This window comes from Cryptomeria japonica, chromosome 7, assembly GCF_030272615.1.
Source record: "Cryptomeria japonica chromosome 7, Sugi_1.0, whole genome shotgun sequence".
NCBI classification, from domain to species: Eukaryota; Viridiplantae; Streptophyta; class Pinopsida; order Cupressales; family Cupressaceae; genus Cryptomeria; species Cryptomeria japonica.
Genome location: NC_081411.1, coordinates 632473079 through 632496618, shown reverse-complemented (window position 1 = coordinate 632496618; position 23540 = coordinate 632473079). Strand labels below are relative to the sequence as shown.

The 23540-nt window shown below is 33.6% G+C and overlaps 1 protein-coding gene across 1 annotated transcript; it reads right to left on the bottom strand.

Annotated features, from left to right (window-relative positions):
- Positions 1 to 528: 528 nt before the first annotated feature.
- LOC131046398 (L-type lectin-domain containing receptor kinase SIT2-like) lies at positions 529 to 3184 on the bottom strand. The gene has a single exon (XM_057980138.1). The coding sequence runs from the start codon at positions 2913 to 2915 to the stop codon at positions 921 to 923; it is 1995 nt and encodes a 664-aa protein (XP_057836121.1). The 5' UTR covers positions 2916 to 3184; the 3' UTR covers positions 529 to 920.
- Between the last annotated feature and the right edge of the window lie 20356 nt (positions 3185 to 23540).

Genomic DNA, 23540 nt, shown 5'->3' with positions numbered 1-23540 from the left:
TATAACTAAAGGGGAAGTTGCCATCCATCAATACATTATGGAGTTTTATGTCAACGAGATATGCATGAAAATCAAGTCAATCTTACTGCACCTGTGAGAGCTGAACTATTCACAGCACAAAACCCGTGAATTGTCCGCTAACAACTAAATAGATTTGGACGGGCTAAAGTTTTATAATTCATTTCATTTTACTTTTCAAGTCCGTTTATTTTATCAGGCATTTCAATAAAAGAAAGTCGATATTCAAAGATATATTCTGGAATTATAAATCAATGAACTATAAAACTTGATCTTAAGATGTATTTGGAGTTAATTTCTCATATCTATTCAAATTATCAGTTACTGCTAAATTTAAAATTTATCGGGGATGTCCTATGCTTTCTTAGGGGTGAAAATCAACACGCTGATTCTTGTATACATGACCATAATTAATTGGTTCAACAATTTTGTTGCATTCTCAGATATAAATTCTAATTAAAAACCAGTATAAACCTGTCTCTTCTCATTAAATTTCAACTAGATTGGGGGAGACGCACCAGGATATACGATTGAAACCATGGACCATTACTTTCACAAATAATCAGTTGCTTCCGGTCGGGCGACTGACCATGCCCTATGAACTTTCAAAACATTAGCAGTAATAAGCATCTGGATCAGCATGGATTACAATAACAAATTTGTGATATCCAGTATAAAAGCAACAATTTTGAACCGAGTGAATAAATTCTACCATTAGAAGCTATGTTGAACTTCAATTACGGGTTTTGTATCCAAATATGTGACATATACGCACTTCGTCATGTCTAAAGAGCAAGTCGAATCCCTAACAAGAAGAAAGAGGAGAAAACACAGCTCACAAAGATCCATCTTATATACACTGCAACAGTCAGAGAACAAGTATTACAAGGCTGATGTTTGACCTACTTGTGAAGAGTCAGCTGTCTGTCTAAAGGCACTGAAGTGGAAGCATCTGTGCTGTGGCTCAAATATAGAGAAGACCTCCAAGTACTGCTGTGTCCACTCATCTCCACATAAAACAGATCATCAAGAGCTGGTATTGGAGATTCTTCTTCAAGTATTTGCAAAACTTGTCTCATGCAAAGCCTTCCTTGTGGCTGTGGATTAGAACAGAACAGCCCCAGTTTAAGTACTCTCTCCATCTCAGCTTCAACATATTCTCCCACAAGATTCGGGTCGGCTGCATCCAAGAGACTGCCATAGGCATGAAGCTCTCTCACCCAGTCTACCAAAACTACTTGAGCAGGTTCGAGGGAGGGATCGACGGGCCTCCTTCCGCATGCGACCTCCAACAAAAAGATACCAAAGCTGAAAACATCTGTGGCTGGGCTCGCCTTTCCTGTGCGTATGAGCTCCGGTGCGATGTACCCTAGCGTTCCGACTACACGAGTGGTTTGCGACTTTTCGTTATGCTCGTACAGACGGGCAAGTCCAAAGTCCCCTAGCTTTCCATTGAGCTCCGAGTCTAGCAAAACGTTGCTGGCCTTGATGTCTCTGTGCACTACACATTGCTCCCACTCTTCATGAAGATACACCAGCCCAGCAGCAACATCCATGAGGACTCTGTACCTTTCATTCCATCCTAACACAGTCTTTGGGTTTCCGAATATCTTCTTGTCCAGGCTCCCGTTGGGCATGTAGTCATAAACTATGAATAGCTTTTTGCCCAGCCTTGAGAAGCCTCTGATTTGCACAAGATTTCGATGTTGAAGGCGGCCAAGACTGGATATCTCTGCTATGAATTCTTTCACGCCATCATAAGTTTCTCTAAGAATGCATTTCACCGCTACTTGGAAGCCATTTGTTGGAAGTACTCCTTTGTAGACCTTACCGAAGCCTCCGGATCCCAGAAGTTGTTCTTCTCCAAAGCCCTTGGTTGCAAAATGTAAGTCTTTGTAGTCTAACCTTTGAGGCCAGTATTCCTTCTCCCATTCTTCGATGATATCACCGTACCTGTTTCTCTTCAACCGAATAAGTGATGCCACTACAACTACTAGGAGCAGGACGCCGCAAGCTGTGCTTATGGCGGCTATTAGTTTAGAATTTGAGCCCTTCGATTTTTTCTGTGCAAACGATGGAAGATTAGATGTATTCAGGAACGGGGCAGCTCCATTTGTAGCAAAGCTCCAGGCGAGGATATAAGTCCTATCAATAACGGATCCCGTAGCAGCTGAGAAACCAACGTACATTTCTTCTTCAAAAATGTCGGACAGAGACATGTTTTTTATTTGTATCAGTGGTTTTTCTGGGCGATTTAAACCAGCCTCTGTAATGGTGACGTTAAGCTCGCTGAGAAGATTGTCATAATCAATCCAAGCTTGAAGATTCTGTCCGCTTTTTAGTTCGACATTGCGGAACTGGCTGTTACCAATCCAGTAGCCCGCAGACAGGGAGTATGGAGATATGAGGTCGTTGATATCCACAGCAACGTGATTGTCGTTGATGTCGTGAACATCCTCGTTCTTTATTGTGTCGAACTCAACTGCAAGCAGATGATTAGAGGCATTTCCCAAGCTTGAAAGATCGCTAAACAAGCCAAGATACTCAGCTCCTATCAATCCGTCTGGAAATTTCTGGGGCGTCATTAGAAACGCCAGTCCATGACCGCTTACCAAATCTGGAGAAGGAACAATGCTAAACACAAAAGTTGTGCTGAAAGACAAAGCAGAATTCGGAAACCCACGATCTATCATACGCACATGTTGTCCATAAAAAGCACGGCCGAGACTGTATTGGAAATAACCATTGACGGCGATGGCATTGGACTGCACTGAAGCATTCCCAAACAGTTCAAGGGTCGATGCGTTGAATTGGTTGAAGTGGAAACTAAAATTGGCCTGTGCAAAAATAGAGGAAGGAAGGAGGAAAAGTATAAGGACGATATTCACGCTTGCCATTGTCGAGCACCAGGTCGATTTCAACAGCCTTTTGCACCTCCAAATATATAACCAAAATTTATCAACAAAATGGTTGAAATATTCTTCCTGGCTTTAGAAACTAACATAGAGTTTGGAATACAGTCAAGAAAAAGAAATTCTATTTTAGTAAACCCAGGTTACAGAATGGTCCAGAAATTCTATTTTAGTAAACGCAGGCTACAGAATGGTTCAGATCTACCGTTTTCTGTCGTCTAAAATTTCTATGAATTTAGCGTGTTTTGCCTTCTCACACCTCTAATAATGTTATCAGAAAATATAAAAAATTCTCTTGTTATTTCAATACCGAACGCTATATGATTGACCGAATATAAAAGTTTTGCTTGCTAGACACGTTAAAAAAAATAACGTTTACTCAAACCAGAGTAGAATAAAAGAAAAACAAAGGAAAATCGAAAGCCGTAGTGGGTCCTCCCAACAAGTTCTGGTCAATGGCTGACGCGGCTGGTCCAGAATTTATAGAAGGGTCTAGATAACGCGGTAATGTACCGTCCTCTTTCATTTTAATCAGAGAACGATATTAATGCTTTGAAAGTGGCAAAATCATTTTATTACTTCCTGCCTTGCATGCTATTGCAAATTTCAAAGAATTAAAATTTGAAGATAAAAATTTTATAGTTTATATTAGATTTTCTATTTTTAATTTATTATAAAAAATACCTTTTTTCTTTCATGCTATTCATTATAGTAAGTAGAAAATTCAATTTTTAAAAAAAAAAATTACAATTTTTTACATGTAATTTAATTAAGACATTATTATTCTTTAAATACTATAATTTAATTTTATTTAATTAAATATTTTGAATAAAAATGTACTTGGACATTCAAATCTTTTACCTTCTATAGAAATTAATTATAACAAAATTCAACATACTAAAAAAATCTTTAAAATTTATGCTATAGGTTCTATTTTTATATTTATATTTTAGAGATTTAAAAAAAGATGGAAAACTGTACAATTATAAAAAATAAAATGTGTGCACTAACATTATTATTATTATTGACAAAAACATTTTAGGAAGCCATATTTCCGCATATTCTTGACAACATGTAACAGTTTTTAACAATATAGGTTTTTGCATTAATACTCCCTCCTTGTACTTGAATGTTTACTTTTATTATTCCTTTTCTTTATTGACCTCCTCTAATTTAACCTGGCCGATAAAAAAATGCTAGAAAATATAATAACACTTTATCGTTTATGGAGATTTTTTTGTTGTGTACATATTGTTTATATTATTATATTGTTTAAGTAATATAATTTTTTTCTAATAATTGGTATTGGAGGTTTTTTTTAGTGTCGTTGGATTCCACAATATTATTAGTTGGGATGGACTAACCTACTCGTCAAAAATTTGCATTTAACTTTTGCAAATCAAAATTATTGACAATATTTTTTTCTTAATATTTAATTTATTATTATAATAAAAATATATAATGTAACCAGTCAAAAAATATATTTATATTTATGAATTATTATATTCATAATATATAAATTAATTTTTTTTAAGAATATTTAATTAATATTGATTTCAGATGATTAATTTAAAAAAAATTTGTTAGAGAGAATTTTTTAAAGCTAGTAATTTTAAAAATTAATAATTAAAAAGTAGTTATTTGTAATTTTGAATAAGATTTTAATTTTTTTTTAACTTTTTATTATTTTATAAGATTTTTTTAACAATTAAAAGATAAAATTTATAAATTAGATTAATATAATTTTTAATTACAGTTGTTAGAGATTAGAAAGATAAATATAAGAGATTATTATATATTTAATACATAATTTTTAATATTAATATTATATTTTTAATATGGTAATTAATATTAGGGTTTTTAAAATGGAAAATATTATTTTTAATTAAATTAATTTAAAATTATTATATAATAGAATTTAGAATTGGTGATAATTTTGTTTATATATTAATTGGTTCATTTAAAACACATAAGCCTTAGTGAAATTGTCAATAGAGAGAATCTTGTGGTTTTAGGTTCTCCACCTTCTAACTTTTTATCTATTGAGAAAGCTTCTAAATATATAGTGAAATCATAAATCAATCAACATATTATATAAGCTTTGTAATAAATTTTTAATTTTAATTGAATTTTGGATAAAATTTTTAAACATTCAAAATTAATTGTAATAAATTTATAGTGATTGTTAATCTTAAATTAATATCCATTAACAACAATATTATTTGTTTATTAATTTTATAATATTCATTTTCAAATATTAAAAAAGAATTTCAATTTAATTTCAATATTTTATAATAAAATGTGATAATACTAATTTCTCTCCTCTCCCCCTTTTATCTCTCTACCTATATCACTCACTCTAGCTTTCCTCCTCTTTCTATCTTCTTATATCCGTATCACTCTATCCTTCTATCATAGAGCTACATATACCTCTATCTCCTCCACCTCTCCCTCTATAGCCATCCATCTCTTCCTTTCTTCCTCTCCCCCTCCATATATACTTGTCTATCTTTTTATTTCTTTCTCCCTATATCTTGCTACCTTTATCTCTCCCTCTAGCTCTCTCTATCTCTCTGTCTATTTTTGTAAATCTTCATACCTCCCTCTATCTTCAACTCTACTTTTATTTACTCTAAAGTAACTATGCTAATGGAAGGACCTTGATGTTGTGTCTCCCTTGTTAAATTGGAAAAGTAAAAGGTGAAATAAATAATAGCCATAGAAATATATTTTTAACAAGAAATCCAATGGTTCATGTCTGTGTCGATGGTGTGATGATTTATATTAGTTGTAGAATATAGTAGGAGGATTTAGTACAAGAGTATGGTTAATTGAAAGTACAAAATGTAATCCATGTATCAGTTTGGGAATTGGAAACTATGAAGTAAGGTGATATTTGAATAGATACAAAGTATGAAGTAGTGTAATTTGATTGCTTTGCAATATATAAAAAACAATTGAAATATAATGAGAAAGTTGACAAAAAAAATTTAAGAAATTTTCAAGCAAAGTTATTCCATTGTATCAAGTTTCTTCAAAATACTAGGATATAGATTTTCATTTTAATATGTGTTTACTAAAAATTCTATAAGATAATGTAACATATGTGCAAAAAAATATAATGTCAAATGATTGAAAGTCAAAATCTAAATTATATCAAAATGAAAATGAATTTTTGTATGACATAACTCTATGATAAATTGTTCAATTTTTTTCATAAATATCAAGTCATCGAAAACAGCTAAAAATAAATAATCTCAAGTTTGATACATTATTCGAAATAATAAAACTTGTGCGACAGTTTAATTTGGACCATTCCTTCTTCAAGTTGGAACCTTTCTTTCCTAATGCATACAACAATTTTGGTTTTCTATTTTTAGTCCATTAATTTGAAGAATCTATATATAAGAGCACTTTCTCAGATTCATTATATACGATATAACTCTACCAAATTTCCTAGTTTGTCTTGTATTGGTCATTACGATAAGCTATGGGTAATTATTTCATGGCTTCCCATTCTTCATCATTTTGGTAGTTGTGGGTATCTTCTCTTCTTCCTTGCAAAGGAGTAACACTAGTACTACCAATTTTAGATGTGCAAAATGTCAAATCAGTGAGAAGTACAACAACAAGAAAATGTGTTTCAAGAAGAACAAAGTGTATTCCACAAGTAATTGTCAAGTGAGTGTGAAAAGCACAAGGGCACTGAATCCATCCTTGTCTAGGAGTCTATGATGTGAAATTGTTGACACGACATAAAGAAGATTTCATTTTATAATACAGGTTATAAAGAAGAGATAATTTTTTACAACATTTGAAGTCTCTTTTATAAATGTATTATTGAATTTTGCAATGTTGAGACTATTTCCTAAGAACAATTGAAAAAAAATAAAAATTCAAATCTAGGAGATTGTAACACTACTTATCAATTTTTTATTTAAAATATAGAAATATCTATTTTGAAAAAAATAATAATAAAAATTGTATACACTGCAATAATTTCTTCCATTTTATCTTTGAACATGTAGTGTTACTGTTAAAACACTTCATTGGTGAAGCAGCCACCAAGGTTCAAACCCCTCTCCGATTCATAGCTCCAGATTAAAAGAAAAAATAATAATAATAATTTCTTCCATTTTAAGTAACACATGAATTGTCCAAATTAAACAGTTTTCTTTCAAAATCCACATGTATCATCTACTCAACAACATTTTGCATGCATGCTTATCAAAAGGGTGTCAAAGAGAATGGGTGGTGAAAGATTTATTTGCATTAGGCTTTAACGTTGGAGGCTCCATAAATGCTCATGTAATCCGTGTGCACAACAAATTTAGCAATGGCCCAAATAAATAGATAATTGTAAATTCAAATAATTTTTAACAGTCAATTAGCCTTCAGGCTGAAATATGCAAGGATTTTGTAACATTCTGGATTGAAAGCTAATGGAATGCAAGATGATTAAGGTGACAATGATGAGAGGGTGGTGCATTGCAGCAAAACCATTGAAATCATTTTTCCTCCAACACAAGCAAACAATATCAATTCCTTTTCTTACCCTTTCTATTTATCCTTTGCAAAAGTTGAACCCCTTAATGGAGAGTAGCATCAAAAGATCTTTAAACACTTCCACTCATTGTATAGTTACTAAATGAGAAGCAGAAACATATTCCACCTGTTGTGCAGTCCTAAACTGCAAGTTCTACAAATCTATTGCACTGGTTTTCTTGGTCATTGAGTTTGTTTTCTACAAAGAGCAACATCTAAGTCATGAACTATCAAAAAAACCTTTTTAGAAATTTGTTTGGCAAATAAGCTATACACAAAATCTAAAGTTCAAATTTAATTTTATCGCTAAGATATTCCCGAAGGTTGTCTACATGTGACAACAACATCAAGTATTCCCACCACATTTTCTTTTGTTCCCCTCTTGTCTCATTTATGGTTAATGTCTCCCAAACTTAAAAAGGTAGAACATAAAAAAAATAGAAAACTCAATTCTTGTATCGAATTTTATAAAGTTGTAGTATTGATTCCAAAAAGCTACAGAAAAATGGAGCAAATGACACAATATGAGCACAAAATGGAAGAGAATATTGAGTGCGACCAGAAAATGTTCGCAGCTCTGGGCACCTATTACACAGATCAGGACCTCTGCTTAGCTTCCAAAAAGACAAAGTAAGTTTTTTATTTAAAGGAAAAACACAACCTCTTTAATTTTGACATGAACAACTATAAAAACCACCTAATATTTAGGTTTTCTTACCATTTGGATTCTTGTTGGAGAAGTTGTCAATTCATAGTGGGACCTCCCTAGTTAATACAACCACCAGTATATCAGCTATTGAAGTCCATACTCAACTAAACAAAAAAGATAAAGGTGATTTTTAGATCACTGCAAACTCAAATGTCGTTTAATTTCTTTCATGTTATACTAAATAAAAATTTCAGGGACATCTTAGTTTATATTTTGGGTGACTTTAACAACAACTTTCCAAATTCAACTAGAGTTGCAAAGAAAAAAATTCTTGTCGAGGAGTGGTAAAAAGGAGGAAGGAATTGTTGTTGTTATGTGTTCTTGATGATAGAGTTGGTAAAACCAAAGCAATACTAAGACCCAATTTCTTTTAATTTTGATTAAACCAAAGTCAAATTTTAGATAATGATAAATGCAACTATTAGAATCATTGGGAAAGAATAGACATATAACATATGTAGTATCTACTTAAGACATATATAGAATGTTGCAATACAAAGTGGAAGAAGGAAATATATATATTAACATATATACACTAAATGTGTCTGATTCCATTTTTATCATATATAGAACACTGCAATATAGAGTGGAAGAAAGAAATATATATATATTGACATATATTCACTAAATGTGTTTGATTCCATTTTTATCTGGACACATTGTTAACTCATTTGCATGAAATTTAAAGTGAAAGTACTTATTTTGAACGTTGTTTGTCAATTAACTATTAACTATTATGTATATTTTAAAGAAAAAACTAGTATAGTGGTAATAAATTTTGTAATTTTAGCCTTCTCTGAATCAGTTTCTTTCTAGGTTTTTTGACAATTTTGAGCTTCTTTGTGTGCTTCTTGACTATTTTGAGCTTTTTCGTTTTTAGCTTCCCTGTGTGCTTCTTGACTGTTTTGAGCTTTTACATTAAAATACCTACAAAATGCATTATAATTGGTAATTAGCTTCCAATCAAGTAAGTAATGATAGAGAAATTGTTGGATATTGTTGCTTATTGTTGCTACTAGGATATGTTGTTGTCATTGATGTCAACATATTCTTGTGATTTACTCAGGTGTGATTGGAAATGTTTTCTGATCCGGTTTTGTAGTTTGGTTTTGTTGATCACTTCTTTGCAGAGGTTGATATTTCCTCCAGTATATTCCAATGTGATCAGATCTTGTGCTGAGACTTTGGAATATTGTTTTGGTTGGTCTTGTGTATCTTTATTTTAAATGGTTCCTGATTTTGTTCTCTGCAAGTTATCTTTCTTCATGACAAATGTTGATTGGTTGTGTTTGTGAGATTCTAGACATTGACCAACGAAGATTTGAAAAGAGTTGTTGGTGCAACCATTTCAGATGATTCTAATGTGCTTGCTGGTGTTTCCTAGTCATGTCCTATTTGTTTTGGCAATTCGCATTGTTCGTTGTGTGATTTTTAGGTGGTTTTTATCAACTGGTATTATTGGTGGTGTAGCGTGTTGCAGTTGATCTTGGCATGATTTCAGTGGAGTTGATAATTTGGGAATTTGATATAGGACCTTGTTATGCCATGTAAATCATTATATTAGTCTGATGATCAATCTTTGTATCATGTGATGTAATTTTGTAATCGAGGGTTGAGGGTTTAGCCGACCTTGTTGTCAAGGTTGATGAATTGTATATATGGGTGATGTAGTCATGTAGTTTTGGTGTTGATATTATGTTTGCATTATCAGAGAGAGATTTATGTGCAAACAAGTGATTTATCATTCGGTGTTGAGTTTAAGGTGAGACTAGTGTTACAAAGAAGACAATTGTGCTTAAGTAGAACTATAACCAAGCATTTGAAGATGCTATTCTTTTAGTTCACTTCTTCCGGATTGTAGTTTGAATCGTATTATAAGTCAATGAGACTTCGTTGAGGGTTGTAGCCTTCCAGACAAATATATTTTGAGCAATGAGCTCTAGGCAGTGTGCTTGAATGCATGTGCATTCCCCATTGTAATATTTTCATATACTAAGTTGCAAAGTATCATCTTACTGTTGGTAGGATCCCATCATATTTTTTTTCTTAACCATGTTTTCCATGTCAAAATCTTGGTGTTGTGTGTTATGTTGTTAATTTGATTATTAGTCTATTGTTGTAATTTGGTAAGATCTGTTATTGTGCTTAAATTTTTTATATTTCGGTGAAGACTGATTCACCCCCCTGTCTCAGTTTTCCTTCTTGGGTTCTACTAACAATTGGTATCAGAGCTAGATCCTCTAGTAGAATCTTAATCGCTTGAGGAGTTTCAAGATGGTAGCTCAAGGTGTTCTTTTCAAGAAGGACAGTCCAAGGTTTATGATGGAAGCAACTATACTAAATTGAAGAACCAGATTGAGATGCACTTGAAATTTCCTGGAGAAAATTATAGGAATATCATAAAAAATCCCTATGTTGCTCCTCAGAATGGACCATCTACTCTGGATGAGGTTAAGAAAGAAGAATATAATATTAGAGAGAAGAAAGCATTGTTTAGTGCTTTGACTAGTTCATAAATGATAAATGTTATGGGACTTCAGACCACACATCAGATATAGGAGAAGCTTGAGATTCTATATGAAGGTGACAAATAGGCGAAAGTTGCTAAGTTGTAGAGTTTAAAAGAAAAATATGAGACATTGAAGATGGAAGATGATGAGAACATACATTATTTTATGGCTAATGTGAATGACCTTGTCCTAGGTATCAGATGTACCAGCAAAAGAATTGAGGAAGATGAAATTGTTGCCAAGGTCCTGAGATCTTTGTGTTCGCATTCTACACTCAATGAGAATATAGTTGATGTTTTCATTGATGGAAACCAATTGGTAACCGGTTTCTACACATACACTAGCATCGTAGACATCACACACTGATAGACACCGACACCAGGAATAGTAGGCACATTCACTGGCATCCAAATTACAACTCTCACGCCAACATGAGACAAAGTTTTGTTTATATGAATTGTATTGTAAATGTAATTAATTATTTGTAAGGTGACATGATGTATTTTAAAGACTGATATATGTATGAGATCTTATATATCATTTTGTATAAGGATAGGTGATTATTATTATTGGTATATGTAAGACATCGAAAGGTTTTTGGTTAAGGTTTATGACAGAGATTAAACCGGTACTAAATCAAGCATTGCAAATGCTATTTTGAGAAGTACATTGTATTGGATTTAATTATCCATTTTGTAGTCAGTGAGACTCTTCTATTGAGCACTGATCTCTAGGTTGTTGGCCTCCCTGCATGTATAGACCAATGTTGTAAGTAATATTTATTCATATTGGCCAGTGAGTAAATATTGTGGGTCACAAATGCCACCGAGGTTTTTCCCACACTGGGTTTCCTCACCAAAATATCTTGTGTTATGGTGTGCATTTATGTTGTCTCTGTTATTTCTATTTGCTGCATTATTTCTTGTTTACCAGTACATTAATTTAAGGTGCAAAGCTGTAAATAAGTTCAAATAATCCATAAACTAGTTAGACACTTATTTACCCCCCCCGCCCGCCCTCCCAGTGTCTTTGGGACTATAATTGCATCTAACAATTGGTATCAGAGCCCGGTCTTCTATTAACAAAATCCTAACAGCTTGAGGAAGATTCTAAAACCGGTACCGATGGAGAGTTTGAGAAAACAGTTGGAAGGAGCTCTTGAAGATTTTGATGCAGAAAAATTGAAGAATATCAAACTTGAAGATGATTTGAGGACTACTAAGGAATTCATTAAAGGACTTTAGGAGAACTTGGTTATAGCACAAAACAAGAGGAAGGAACTTCATGAGCAAATGCAAAAACCTGATAATGAAAAGGAAACTCTTAATGATATAGCAGAAAAGTTGAGACAAGAGAACACTAATATGAGGAATGAAATGCAAGATTTAACCATGAGGCTATGTAAGGATATTGAAGATAGAAAAAAGAATGAAGAAGACTTGACTAGGAGACTTAATGATGGAGCAAATGAAAATCTGAGACTTTGTCATGAGAATGATATGCTAAAGACAGATCCAATTCACATGTAACATGATAAAGAGGAGCTTAGGAGACAAATTGGCATTCTAGAAAATGAGTTGATCACTGCAAATGAACACAAAGGCAAATCCAAGAAAAGTTCAGAAAAGCTTGATGACATGTTGAAAAGACAAAACCTTGATGGAGATACAATTGGGCTTGGATGGATAAAGTTTCAGGACTACAAATAATCAAGATCATAGTAAACTAGTAAGACAACCTAATGCTTATAAATTTAATGGGAAATGTTTCAATTGCAACAAATTTGGTCATAGAGCAAATCAGTGCAGATTTAGAAATAATCAGAATACAAACTTACGCACCGGTCAATGTTCCAAATGCAATAAAATTGGTCACGATTCAGAAAATTGCAGAATGAATGTGAAATGCTATGTTTGTGGTAGATTTGGACATTTATCAAATCAATGCAGAACACAAACCAGTCAAGGATATGAAAAAGCTATTCAGAGGAATAATGTAACTTGTTATGCATGTAACAAGATTGGGCATATTGCAAAATTTTGTAGAAGCAAGACTATACCAACAAACAATAAAGGATCTAATGAGAAGTGAAAAGAAAAGGTAAATGAAATAAAGAAAGAATTTTTAAAATAATGGATTAAGAAGAGAGATTAGAGAGTTGATGAATCTGTCTCTACACCGGTAGAATAGAGTAACCCTCCACCGGTAGGAGATTCTTCATCTAACTAAGGAATAATCCTTAGGGGATATAGCAACAAGTTGAAAATCATGCATTCTACCCTTAGTTGTTGGTAAGAAGAGACATTTCTTCTTTACCGGTAGATGCGGTAAGATTTCACTTAACCGGCAAGCATCTAATGTGGTTTTTGAAGAAATTTTTGGTTATAGAGCATTGCAAAACCCTCATTTCGATCTACCAAGAATCCAAGCATTTAGGGAGTACAAAATTGGGCAAAGGCATCCAAAGGTGAAGCAAAAAACTGTTTTTCAAGCAGTCAAGGATTTCAAGCAAGAGGTATCTATCTTTCAAAATGGCATCTTCATTTTCTACACCTAAGTTTATTGCAAACCCTACTGTGGTAGAAAACATTAAGCAACCTAGGCTCGTGTTTAAGATCATCCCTAAAATTGCCAAGCAAGATGATTTTATTGGAGCTTTTTTGAAATTTCCAAAGGGAGTCTCTTTTTCTGAAGACCCTAGAATCTACATTTACTGCAACATAGAAAATTTAGGGACTGATGATTTGAAAAACATGTACAATGATGTTATTATTAATGAACAAGGTTTGGTTAAACCAAAGCATAATATTGTAGGAGAGCTAGGATTTGTTAAAATTTTAAACAACCTGAATTTCTGAAGGAGCTAGTTCATCTTGTACTAAGCAGAGTTCATAGAGAGTTCATGTGGCTATACTCTACTTTTAAAATCTGAAAGGAAGGAATCAAGGAAGTTATTGGTTTACCCTCAACTGGTAGTAGGCCCAAAAAAACTAAGAAGATACCTAACAAGGGTGTTATGCACCACAGCTACATTCGACAACATATCTCTTAGGGTTAATGACATTACTGATGAAAATGTGAGATATGTGAGCATGGTACTTGGCTATAGAGTAACTCATACAAATAGATTAAACTGTGTTTCTAGCTTATGTATTCATAGTGCATATGAGATGGTTAAGAACAATGCTAGGATTGATATCTATGAATGGCTTAAGGATGAACTGATTGATACCCTGAAGAAGATTAAAGGTGACAAGAAGGGGACATTCCATTTTGGCAACCTACTTGTGTGTTTGATGCTTTACTTCACCAAAGAGATACCCAACATTGGTCATAAGGAATTTGGTTATGACATCCCGGTAGGAAAAGAAATCGTGGAAGCTATCATTGATATGCGCTCTAACAGTGACAACATTATAGCAGACTACTTCAAAAACTTCCAAACTAAGATGAAAGCTAGAGAAACCATAGTAGATAAGTATGATAAGAAAATCTACTTTGTAATCAAATGAAGTGAAACATGGATGGGATCTGTTACTCCTAGAATTATTTCGATAACACAAATGGGTTATGAAGTTGATCTGAATATTCTTGAAGCATATGCTAAAATACTTCTTGATGCACCTAAGGAACAATCTAAACAAATTTTTGGTAGTGCTGAGACCATTGAGAGTGTTCTTTTGATGCAAAAGAAAAGAAAAAGAAGAGAAAATTTTATTAGAGATGCACCCAAGATGGCTAAGGAGGTTAAGGAAAATGTAATGAACTTGAGTAATATATTTGCTAGTGAACTAGAAGGACTGAAACGGGAAGCTCATGTTTCATCAGTTGTCACTTCTTTGGATTCAGACAATGGAAAAGCAACTGAGTTCAAGAGAGTAGAGAGGAAGAAGAGAAAATCCTCACTGGTACCTTCTCCTTCTCCTAAAAAGGCAAGGACATTAAGGAAGAAGAAGCAAGATGTAAGGGAGCCAAAGAAGCTAACTCCTAAGAAGAAACAACAACCTAAGACACCAGATACCCTTACACCAAAGGAACTGGTAAATGAGATAACACAAGATGGTAATCTTTGCAATGTAAATAAATTATATCATTCATTCAAAGCTTCTGACAAGGACACAAAAGAGGCTAGTATAATTTTGCATTTAGACATCTATAAGAAGGTTCTAATTGAAGTTGTAGATGATCTTCCGAATGAATTGTATCTAAGATTAGAAGCTAAAATAATGTCAGTAATGGAATTAGACAAAAAGTCAAAAGTTGAAGCATTATTGGTAGTGCACCCTGTAAATTCTAAAGAGGAAATTGAAGAACTAATTTCTGAAGCAAACTGGTCAATTTTTGTGAGTGGACACTAACAAGTTAGCCTAATGGCTGGAAGAGTAAACAAAATTGCTGATGAAACTGTTGACAAATGGGAAATATTCTTTGTTGAAAAAGAAAACAAAGAGGAAAGGGAGAGACAGAAAATGCATAAATCTTTTGCTAAGGTATACCGAAAGGACAAAGGTAAAACCAAAATTGGTAGTATACCTATTATAAATGTTATGGATAACATTCCTCCACCAATAACTTCAGATACACCAGTACATACAGAGAATCAACCAATTAAGGCATCTGAAGAAGTTACATATGGTGACACTAACCTAGATTCTGAAATGCTTTTCACCATAAATGTAGATACACAGGATATTAACATTGTTGTGGACAAAGAGATTGCAAAGGTTAAGACAACCAATGCTAAGAACAATGAGATCTCTGAGTCACCGACACACACTGTTGACTCTTAGAACATTGAAATACCGCACAAGCTAAGCAACCAGAGACTAAGATACCGACAAAGGATAAGGAAACTAACACCGAGAAGCTGACAGTTGCAGAGGTACTTACATAGACTAAAAAACCAAAAGAAGCAGAGGTAATAACACATACAAAGAAACTAGTAGAAAATGTAACTAAACAGGAAGCAATTGATGGAAATAAGGAAGAAATAGTTAAAGCAATTGGGCAAGTATCTATTGAAATGAAATCTATTGCAAAACCAAGCACATCTACTGGAGAGTTCAAACCCACTAATGTAACAGATGTTCTATTGGATTCTAATAAGAGGATAACAGATTGCAATGCCTTAGTATTTAAGGCTATTGATGACACATTACCTATTTTGAAGATGATTGCACCAACCTGTAAGATAGATCACATTGAGGATTCTTTAGGTAAATTGGACGCATTGTCCAAATTTATTGCTGCAAATGTTCTAACCATAGATAAGGTGAATGAGGAAACTATAAAGGAAAGATTAGATAAAGAGAAAGGTGAATTCTTTGAGAAAACCATCAAAGGCTATACTGAGCACATGGATTCATTATTACTAGTACTTAACTCAACAATTTTGGACTATAAGGAACTGTATAGAGAAGCTACAAAGCTTGCCCACCTGACTAAAGATATTGATGAGGATATTAGGATTACACTGAAGGAGATAGATGACATTATGGATAATATGATAGTTTCTTTGGGACTTATCTCAGTTTTTGAACAGGAAATGATAGTTTTTGAGGAGAAGTCAGAAAAAATTGAGAAAGAGAAAGAAAGGATAAGGTTAAAGGCCTAGGAATTGAAAAGAAAACTTGGTCCAAGATTGGATAGACTTATCACTTAGTGGGTTCTAGCTATCAAAGGAAACAATTCAAGGAGAACGGTCACCATAGAAACAACTCCACTATTTGACCGACATGATCCAACAAATAGAAACCATTCTTTCTGACAGTAATAAATTCATGCAAAGCCTGAATCTAATTTTGGCAGACATTTTTCAACTTGTAAGAAACTGGTTACAGGCTATGAGGTAGCATTTTTTAATTCTTTTATTCTTTTTGACATCCTTTACCATTGATGTCAAAGGGGGAGTAGTATGGAGAAAAATAAATGCACATAAGAGATCACTTGCTCAGGGGGAGCACATCTATTTAGGATCAATTTTTGGATTTCATTTTTGGATTTTTCTCATGAGTGTTGCCATCAATGCTAGAGGGGGAGATTGTTGGCATTCTACACTCAATGAGAATATGGTTGATGTTGTCATTGATGACAACCAACTGGTAATAGGTTTCTACACATACACCGACATCGCAAACATCATACACCAATAGGCATCGACACTGACAGGCACATTCACCGGCATCTAGATTACATCGACAATGAAGTATACCAACTCTCATGCCAACATGAGACAAAGTTTTGTTTATATGAACTATATTGTAAATGTAATTAATTATTTGTAAGCTGACACGATGTATTGTAAAGACTCATATATGTATGAGATCTTATAGATCATTTTGTATAAGGATAGGTGATTATTATTATTGGTATATGTAAGATAGCGAAAGGCTTTTGGTTAAATTTTATGATAGAGATTAAACCAATACTGAATCAAGCATTGCAGATGTTATTTTCAGTAGTACATTGTATTGGATTTAATTATCCATTTTGTAGTTAGTGAGACTCTTCTATTGAGCAGTGAGCTCTAGGTTGTTGGCCTCCCTGCATGTGCAAGCCCATGTTGTAAGTAATATTCATTCATATTGGCTAGTGAGTAAATATTGTGGGTCACAAATTCCACCAAGGTTTTTCCCACTCTAGGTTTCCCTGCCAAAATATCTTGTGTTATGGTGTGCATTTATGTTGTCTCTGTTATTTCTATTTGCTGCATTATTTCTTATTTACCAGTACATTAATTTAAGTTTCAAATTTGTAAATAAGTTCAAATATTCCATTAATCGGTTAGACATTGATTCACCGCCCCCCCCTCACAATGTCTTTGGGACTGTCATTTTTTCTAACACTTTGCCTCCTTATAAACTTAAGGTTGCTTCTATTGATGAGATCTGAAGTGTGACTACAATGACAAGAGATAAGTTGGTTGGAATTCTTGCTGCATTTGAGTTGAGTGAGTTTGGAGAATCGCATGGAAAGCTTGGAACAACATTTAGAGCATATGTGTCTGTATCTAGTAAGCAGTAGTATGATCCTGATGTGTACAGAATATCCATATATGAAAGAGAGAGAAGAGAGATGGAAGAGCAAGAAAGAGAGCTTTATGAGCTTGAAGCACAGATTGCCCAAATATTTCCTAAAGGTGCAGGTAAGTATGATGGAAAGTTGTCTTTGAAATGTTTCTCTTGTAATAAGATAGGATATTTTTCTTCTAGATGACCAGAGAGAATGGATAAGTATGTCAAGTATGACAAGTATGATAAGTTTGATAAGCATGATAGGAATGATAGATATGAGAAGCATGAGAAGTATGATAAGCCTTATAAGTCTAACCTGAAGTTTAGGAACCAAAAAACCTATTATTATGGTACAGATGAAGGTGTTATAGATGATGAATTAGAAGGAGATGAAGTTGTGTTTATTGCCATTAAAGAAAATCAACATGTACCTATTGATTCCACTAGTTTTTCTATTAAGGAAAAAGCTTTGGTTGCTAAGGTAGAAGAAAAGGATGAATGGGTGACTGACAGTGGCTATTCACATCATATGATTGGTGAGAAAAGAAAATTTGTAAGCATGGAAAGGTATGATGGTGGAATAGTTAGATTTGGAGATGACAAAGCCTATGTAATCCGTGGGAGAGGTTCTATTTCTTTTGATGGTAAGCATAACACTGATGATGTCTTATATGTTGAAGGTTTGAAGCATAACCTTTTGAGTATTGGACAGATAGTTGATAAAGGTTATGATCTATAATTCAAGGCTGGTAAATGTAAGATTTTGAATGCCTCAAGTATGGAGATTGCATCTAGGACTAAGACAGAAGGTAACATTTTTCATATGAATGTTGGTAAGAAAAGTTGTTCGATTGCTAAGAAAGATGAGAGTTGGTTGTGGCATAGGAGGATGTGTCATGTGAACTTTGATTCAATGATTAAGATCTTGATAACACATGTTAGAGATCTTCCTAGGATTATTAAGCTTGTTAATCCAATATGTAAGGAATGTCTGTTGGGTAAGCAAATGAGAATTTCTTTCAAGAGAAAATAATATACATCTGATGGACTGCTAGATCTTGTGCATACTAACCTATGTGAACCTACAAATGTTAGAAGTGTGCAGGGTGATAGATATTTTATGTTGCTAATTGATGATTATTCTAGGATTATGTGGGTTATCTTTTTGAAGGAGAAATCAGAAGCATTGGATAAAATTAAACTATTCAAAGTTAAGGTGGAAACTGAGTCTAGATTGAAGGTGAAATGTCTAAGATCTGATAAAGGTGGAGAATTTTGTTCTAGTGAGTTCAATTCATTATGTGAGATGTATGGAATTAGAAGACAATTGTCTTCTCCTAGAACCCATCCGCAAAATAGAGTTGTTGAGAGAAAGGACATATATGTTTTAGATGCTACAAGGACTATGTTGATTGAATGAAATGTTTCAAAGATTTACTAGAGAGAAGCCATTTGCACAACTGTTTACACATTCAATAGATTTCACATCAAAATTAATACTAGTAAGACTCCTTATGAGCTTTAGTTTGTTCATGTTCCTACTATGAGATATTTCAAAGTATTTGGTAAAAAATGTTATATCAAGAGAGATGACAATATAGGAAAGTTTGATGCTAGAAGTGATGAAGGTATCTTCTTGGGATATTCAACCAAGACCAAAACCTATCGATGCTATAATAATAGACTAAGAAAGATAGTTGAGAGTGAAAATGTGAAAGTGGATGAGAACACTAGGAAGAAGATCAAAGAATGCGGTTATGATGATGGTCAACATGTTGTTCTAGCTCCTGTTCAGCCTGAAAAACCTAAGTAGAATGATCCCATAGAGACTGTTAATCCAAATGTTGTTGTTGTTGGTGAAGATATTCAGGATCCTAAGAATCAAAACAATCAAAATACTCCAAGGTACGTAAGATTGAATCATTCTAAAAATTAGATTTTTGGTGATAAAAATAAAGGTGTGATGACTAGAAGAAGGTTAGCTTCTAAAAAATTATGTTTGATTTCTAAATTTGAACCTAAAGATGTTGAATCTTGTGAAGATGAAAATTTAATGAGAGCTATGGAAGAAGAACTAGATTAGATTGATAAGAATAATACTTGGGAACTTGAGTCTAGACCTAAGGATAAGAATGTTATTGGTACTAAATAGATATTTAGAAATAAATTGAATGAAGTTGGTGAAGTTGTCAAAAATAAAGCTAGACTGGTCTACAAAGGTTACTCACAAAAAGAACAAATTGATTATGAGGAGACCTTTTCTCTAGTTGCTAGACTTGAAGCTATTAGACTGTTACTTTCTTGTGCTGCTTATAAAGATTTCAAGGTTTACCAAATGGATTTCAAATCACCTTTTTAAATGGTGATCTTGAGGAAGAAGTGTACACCTGATGGATTTTCACTGTCGGATGATGGAGACATGGTATGTAAGTTGAAGAAAGCCCTTAATGGATTGAAACAAGATCGTACACTTGGTATGCTAGATTAGATAAATACTTGTTAAAATTGTGATTTACAATGGGTGCTGCTGACAGTAATCTGTATTTCAAGATTAAAAATGATAACTTTTTGATTGTTCAAGTCTTTGTTGATGATATTATCTTTGGTGGTGATGATGACTTAAGCATGAAGTTTGCTAGTGATATGCAGAAACAATTTGAAATGTCTATGATTGGTGAGATGAAAATATTCTTAGGTTTATAGATTGCACAAACAAGAAAAGGTATATCCATATCTCAAACTAAGTATGGGAAGGAATTGTTGAAATTTTTTGGATTAGATGACTCCAAACTGATTGGAACTCCTATGGTGACTAGTTGTAAATTGTCCAAGAATGATGAATCTCCTAAACATAATACGATTTTGTATAGATCTATGATTTTTAGACTACTATGTCCTATGAAGACTAAGCTTGACATTATGCATGTTGTATGGATGGCTACTAGATATCAAGTTGATCCTAAAGAGAGTCATGTCACTACTGTTAAGAGGATATTCAGATATCTGAAGGGAACTATAGATTATGGTTTATGGTACTTGAGGAATGATTATTTCATGTTGTGTGCCTACACTGATGCTGATTGGGATGGTGATGTAGATGACCAGAAGAGCACTATCGGTGGATAATTCCTTTTAGGTAAGAAGTTGGTGTCATGGGCTAGAAAGAAACAAGATTCAGTGTCCTTGTCAACTACTGAAGCTGAGTACATTGTTGTTGCTAGTAATTGCACTTAGGTGATTTGGATGAAGCAAATATTGAAAGATATGAAATTTATTCATGATGAGCTTGTTGTTATATACTATGATAATTCTAGTGCTATCAACATGTCAAAGAATCTTGTGCAACATTCAAAAACTAAACATGTGTCAATCAGATATCATTACTTGAGAGAGAAAGTCAATGAAGGAAAGGTGAAGCTTGAGTATGTATCTACAAAGGAACATATAGCTGGTATTTTTACAATGTCTTTGCCTAACATTTGTCTATTTGAGAGACAAGTTAGGGGTATCCACCCATCCTGATGAGAACTATATGCATTGAGTTGCATCGATCTGATGGATTTCATAGCTTTATTGTTTTATCTCAATTGATGAGTTGGTGTTGCTCCTCTATTGGAGTAGTCTATGTTTTAGGGGGAGAGTGTTAGGATTCCCATAGATACTGAGAGGGGGAGTCAATCAGTATCTAACCGATTTGATGATTTTCTTAACTTAAAACATGTAAAGCATATTAATATTGTGTATCGACAAACAATAAATAATGCAATAAACAGAGATAACAACAACAACATGAAAAAACACACCATAACATAGTAGTTTTATGAGGAAACCCAGTGTGGGAAAAACCTCAGTGGGATTTGTGACCCACAATATTCACTTACTGGTCAATAAGAGAATATTACTGCTACAATAGGGGCCTGCACATGCATGAAGGCCAAGTGCCTAGAGCTCACTGCTCAATTACAAAATGGGAAGTCTCACTGACTTACAAAATCGATTATATATCCAATATCTTGTACTGCTTCAAAATAACATCTACTATGCTAGATCCAGTATCAGTTTATAGCTCTGCTTTATACATAAACCCATAATCTATAATTAGCATAATAGGTCTACCTTATTTCACCTAATCACATTCTGCATTATTACTAAAATGTTCTACAATGATCTCTTATATATATGAGTCATTTTACAACTTTCCAAGTTGACTTACAATGATTCAACAATAATTAACAAAATATATTACAAACAAAATTCATGTTGGCTTCTGTGTCGGTATGCTTCCTTTCACTGCCGGTGCTGGTGGTCTATGTGCCGATGTAGAGTCTGACCTTGCTAGTGCTGGTAAATTGCCTTGTCGATGTCATAGGATTGTAAGGTTGCTGTCAATGAAAAAACCTTCAATCACCTACAATATCTCATTGGATTGTGCATTTGCTAACAATCTCCCCCTTTGGCATTAATGGAAACATGCATGAGAAAAATCCAAAAACTATCATCCAAAAAGAATCTGCCAGAATTGTCTTACCAAAAATTGTGTACCAAAAGAATGTGTACTCCCCCTGAGTTGATGAGTCATTTACTGATTACTTTTCACATGTCCACTACTCCCCCTTTGGCATCAATGACAAAGGTTGTCAAAGTGTTAATAGAGTGTGGTTTCCAGTTTCACCCTTGTAACTAGTTGGTTACAATCTGAAAAAGATCTGCCAAAACCAGATTTAGGCTTTCAATGAACTTTTTGTTGTCTTTTATTGCGACCTCTATCCTCTGAACTATACCGGTGAGGTGTTACATTTGTGTGCCGGTGTTTTCTGTCCTTAAATCAAAGCATCCGATATTTCTTTTCTTAAGGAGGTGAGGTAGTCCAATTTTGGACTTAGTCTCCATTTTAGATCTTTAGCCTTTCCTTTTATTCTTTTATTCTCTCTTTCCAACTTTAGTAGTTCTTCCTCAAAACCTGTTATTTGTTGCTCAAAGACTGATAATGAATCAAAAGAATTAATGAAATTGTTAGCTAGTTTATTTATTTATTCCTGTATCGTGTTGATCTTCTGGTCTATATCTACTGTCAAAAAGTTAGTTTTACATGTATCCCTATACAAAGTTTTAAATTTCTTCAATGTAATACACAGTTCCGGTAAAAGTGTGTCAAATTGCCTTGTACACTTCTTTATTTCTTCCTCAAAGAATTTGTGTTTTTCCTTCTCTAATCTCTCCTTGAATGCTTCCTCTTTTATTTGTTCAATTGTCATAGTGTTGTCAGTAATATACTTAGATATAGTGTCAAGTTGACTCAAAGAATCTTTATTATCTACATTACACTTAGGTTCTATCATTTTCAAAATTGGAATGGTATCATCTATTGCCTTGTATGCTTGTGAGCTACAATTTGTTATCTTCTTGATCGAATCCAAAAGAACTTTTGTTACATTAGTTGATTTGAATTCTACATTTGAAGAGCCAACACTCTGTATCCCCTAGTGGGAGCAATTTCCTTGCTTGTGGTGACCTCTGGTAGGTCAGTTTGTGTTTCCATTTCTTTAAGCAAAGGTTTGGATTGCTCAGCTATTGCCGGTGGCACTGTCTCTGTATGAATCAGTTGTTGTGATGGATCATGTTTCTCTGTCTATTGCTCTATCTATTGATCAATGTTATCATCTATCGGTTTACCTTTTGTACCATCTGTTACCAGTGGCTCACTAGCCATATCTATTTTCCTAGTTGTATCATTATCTACCACAATATTTACTTTCTGAGTGTCAATGTCAACTGTATATAACACCTCAAAATTGGGATTTGTGTCCTCTTGTGGTATGTCCATACTCTCATT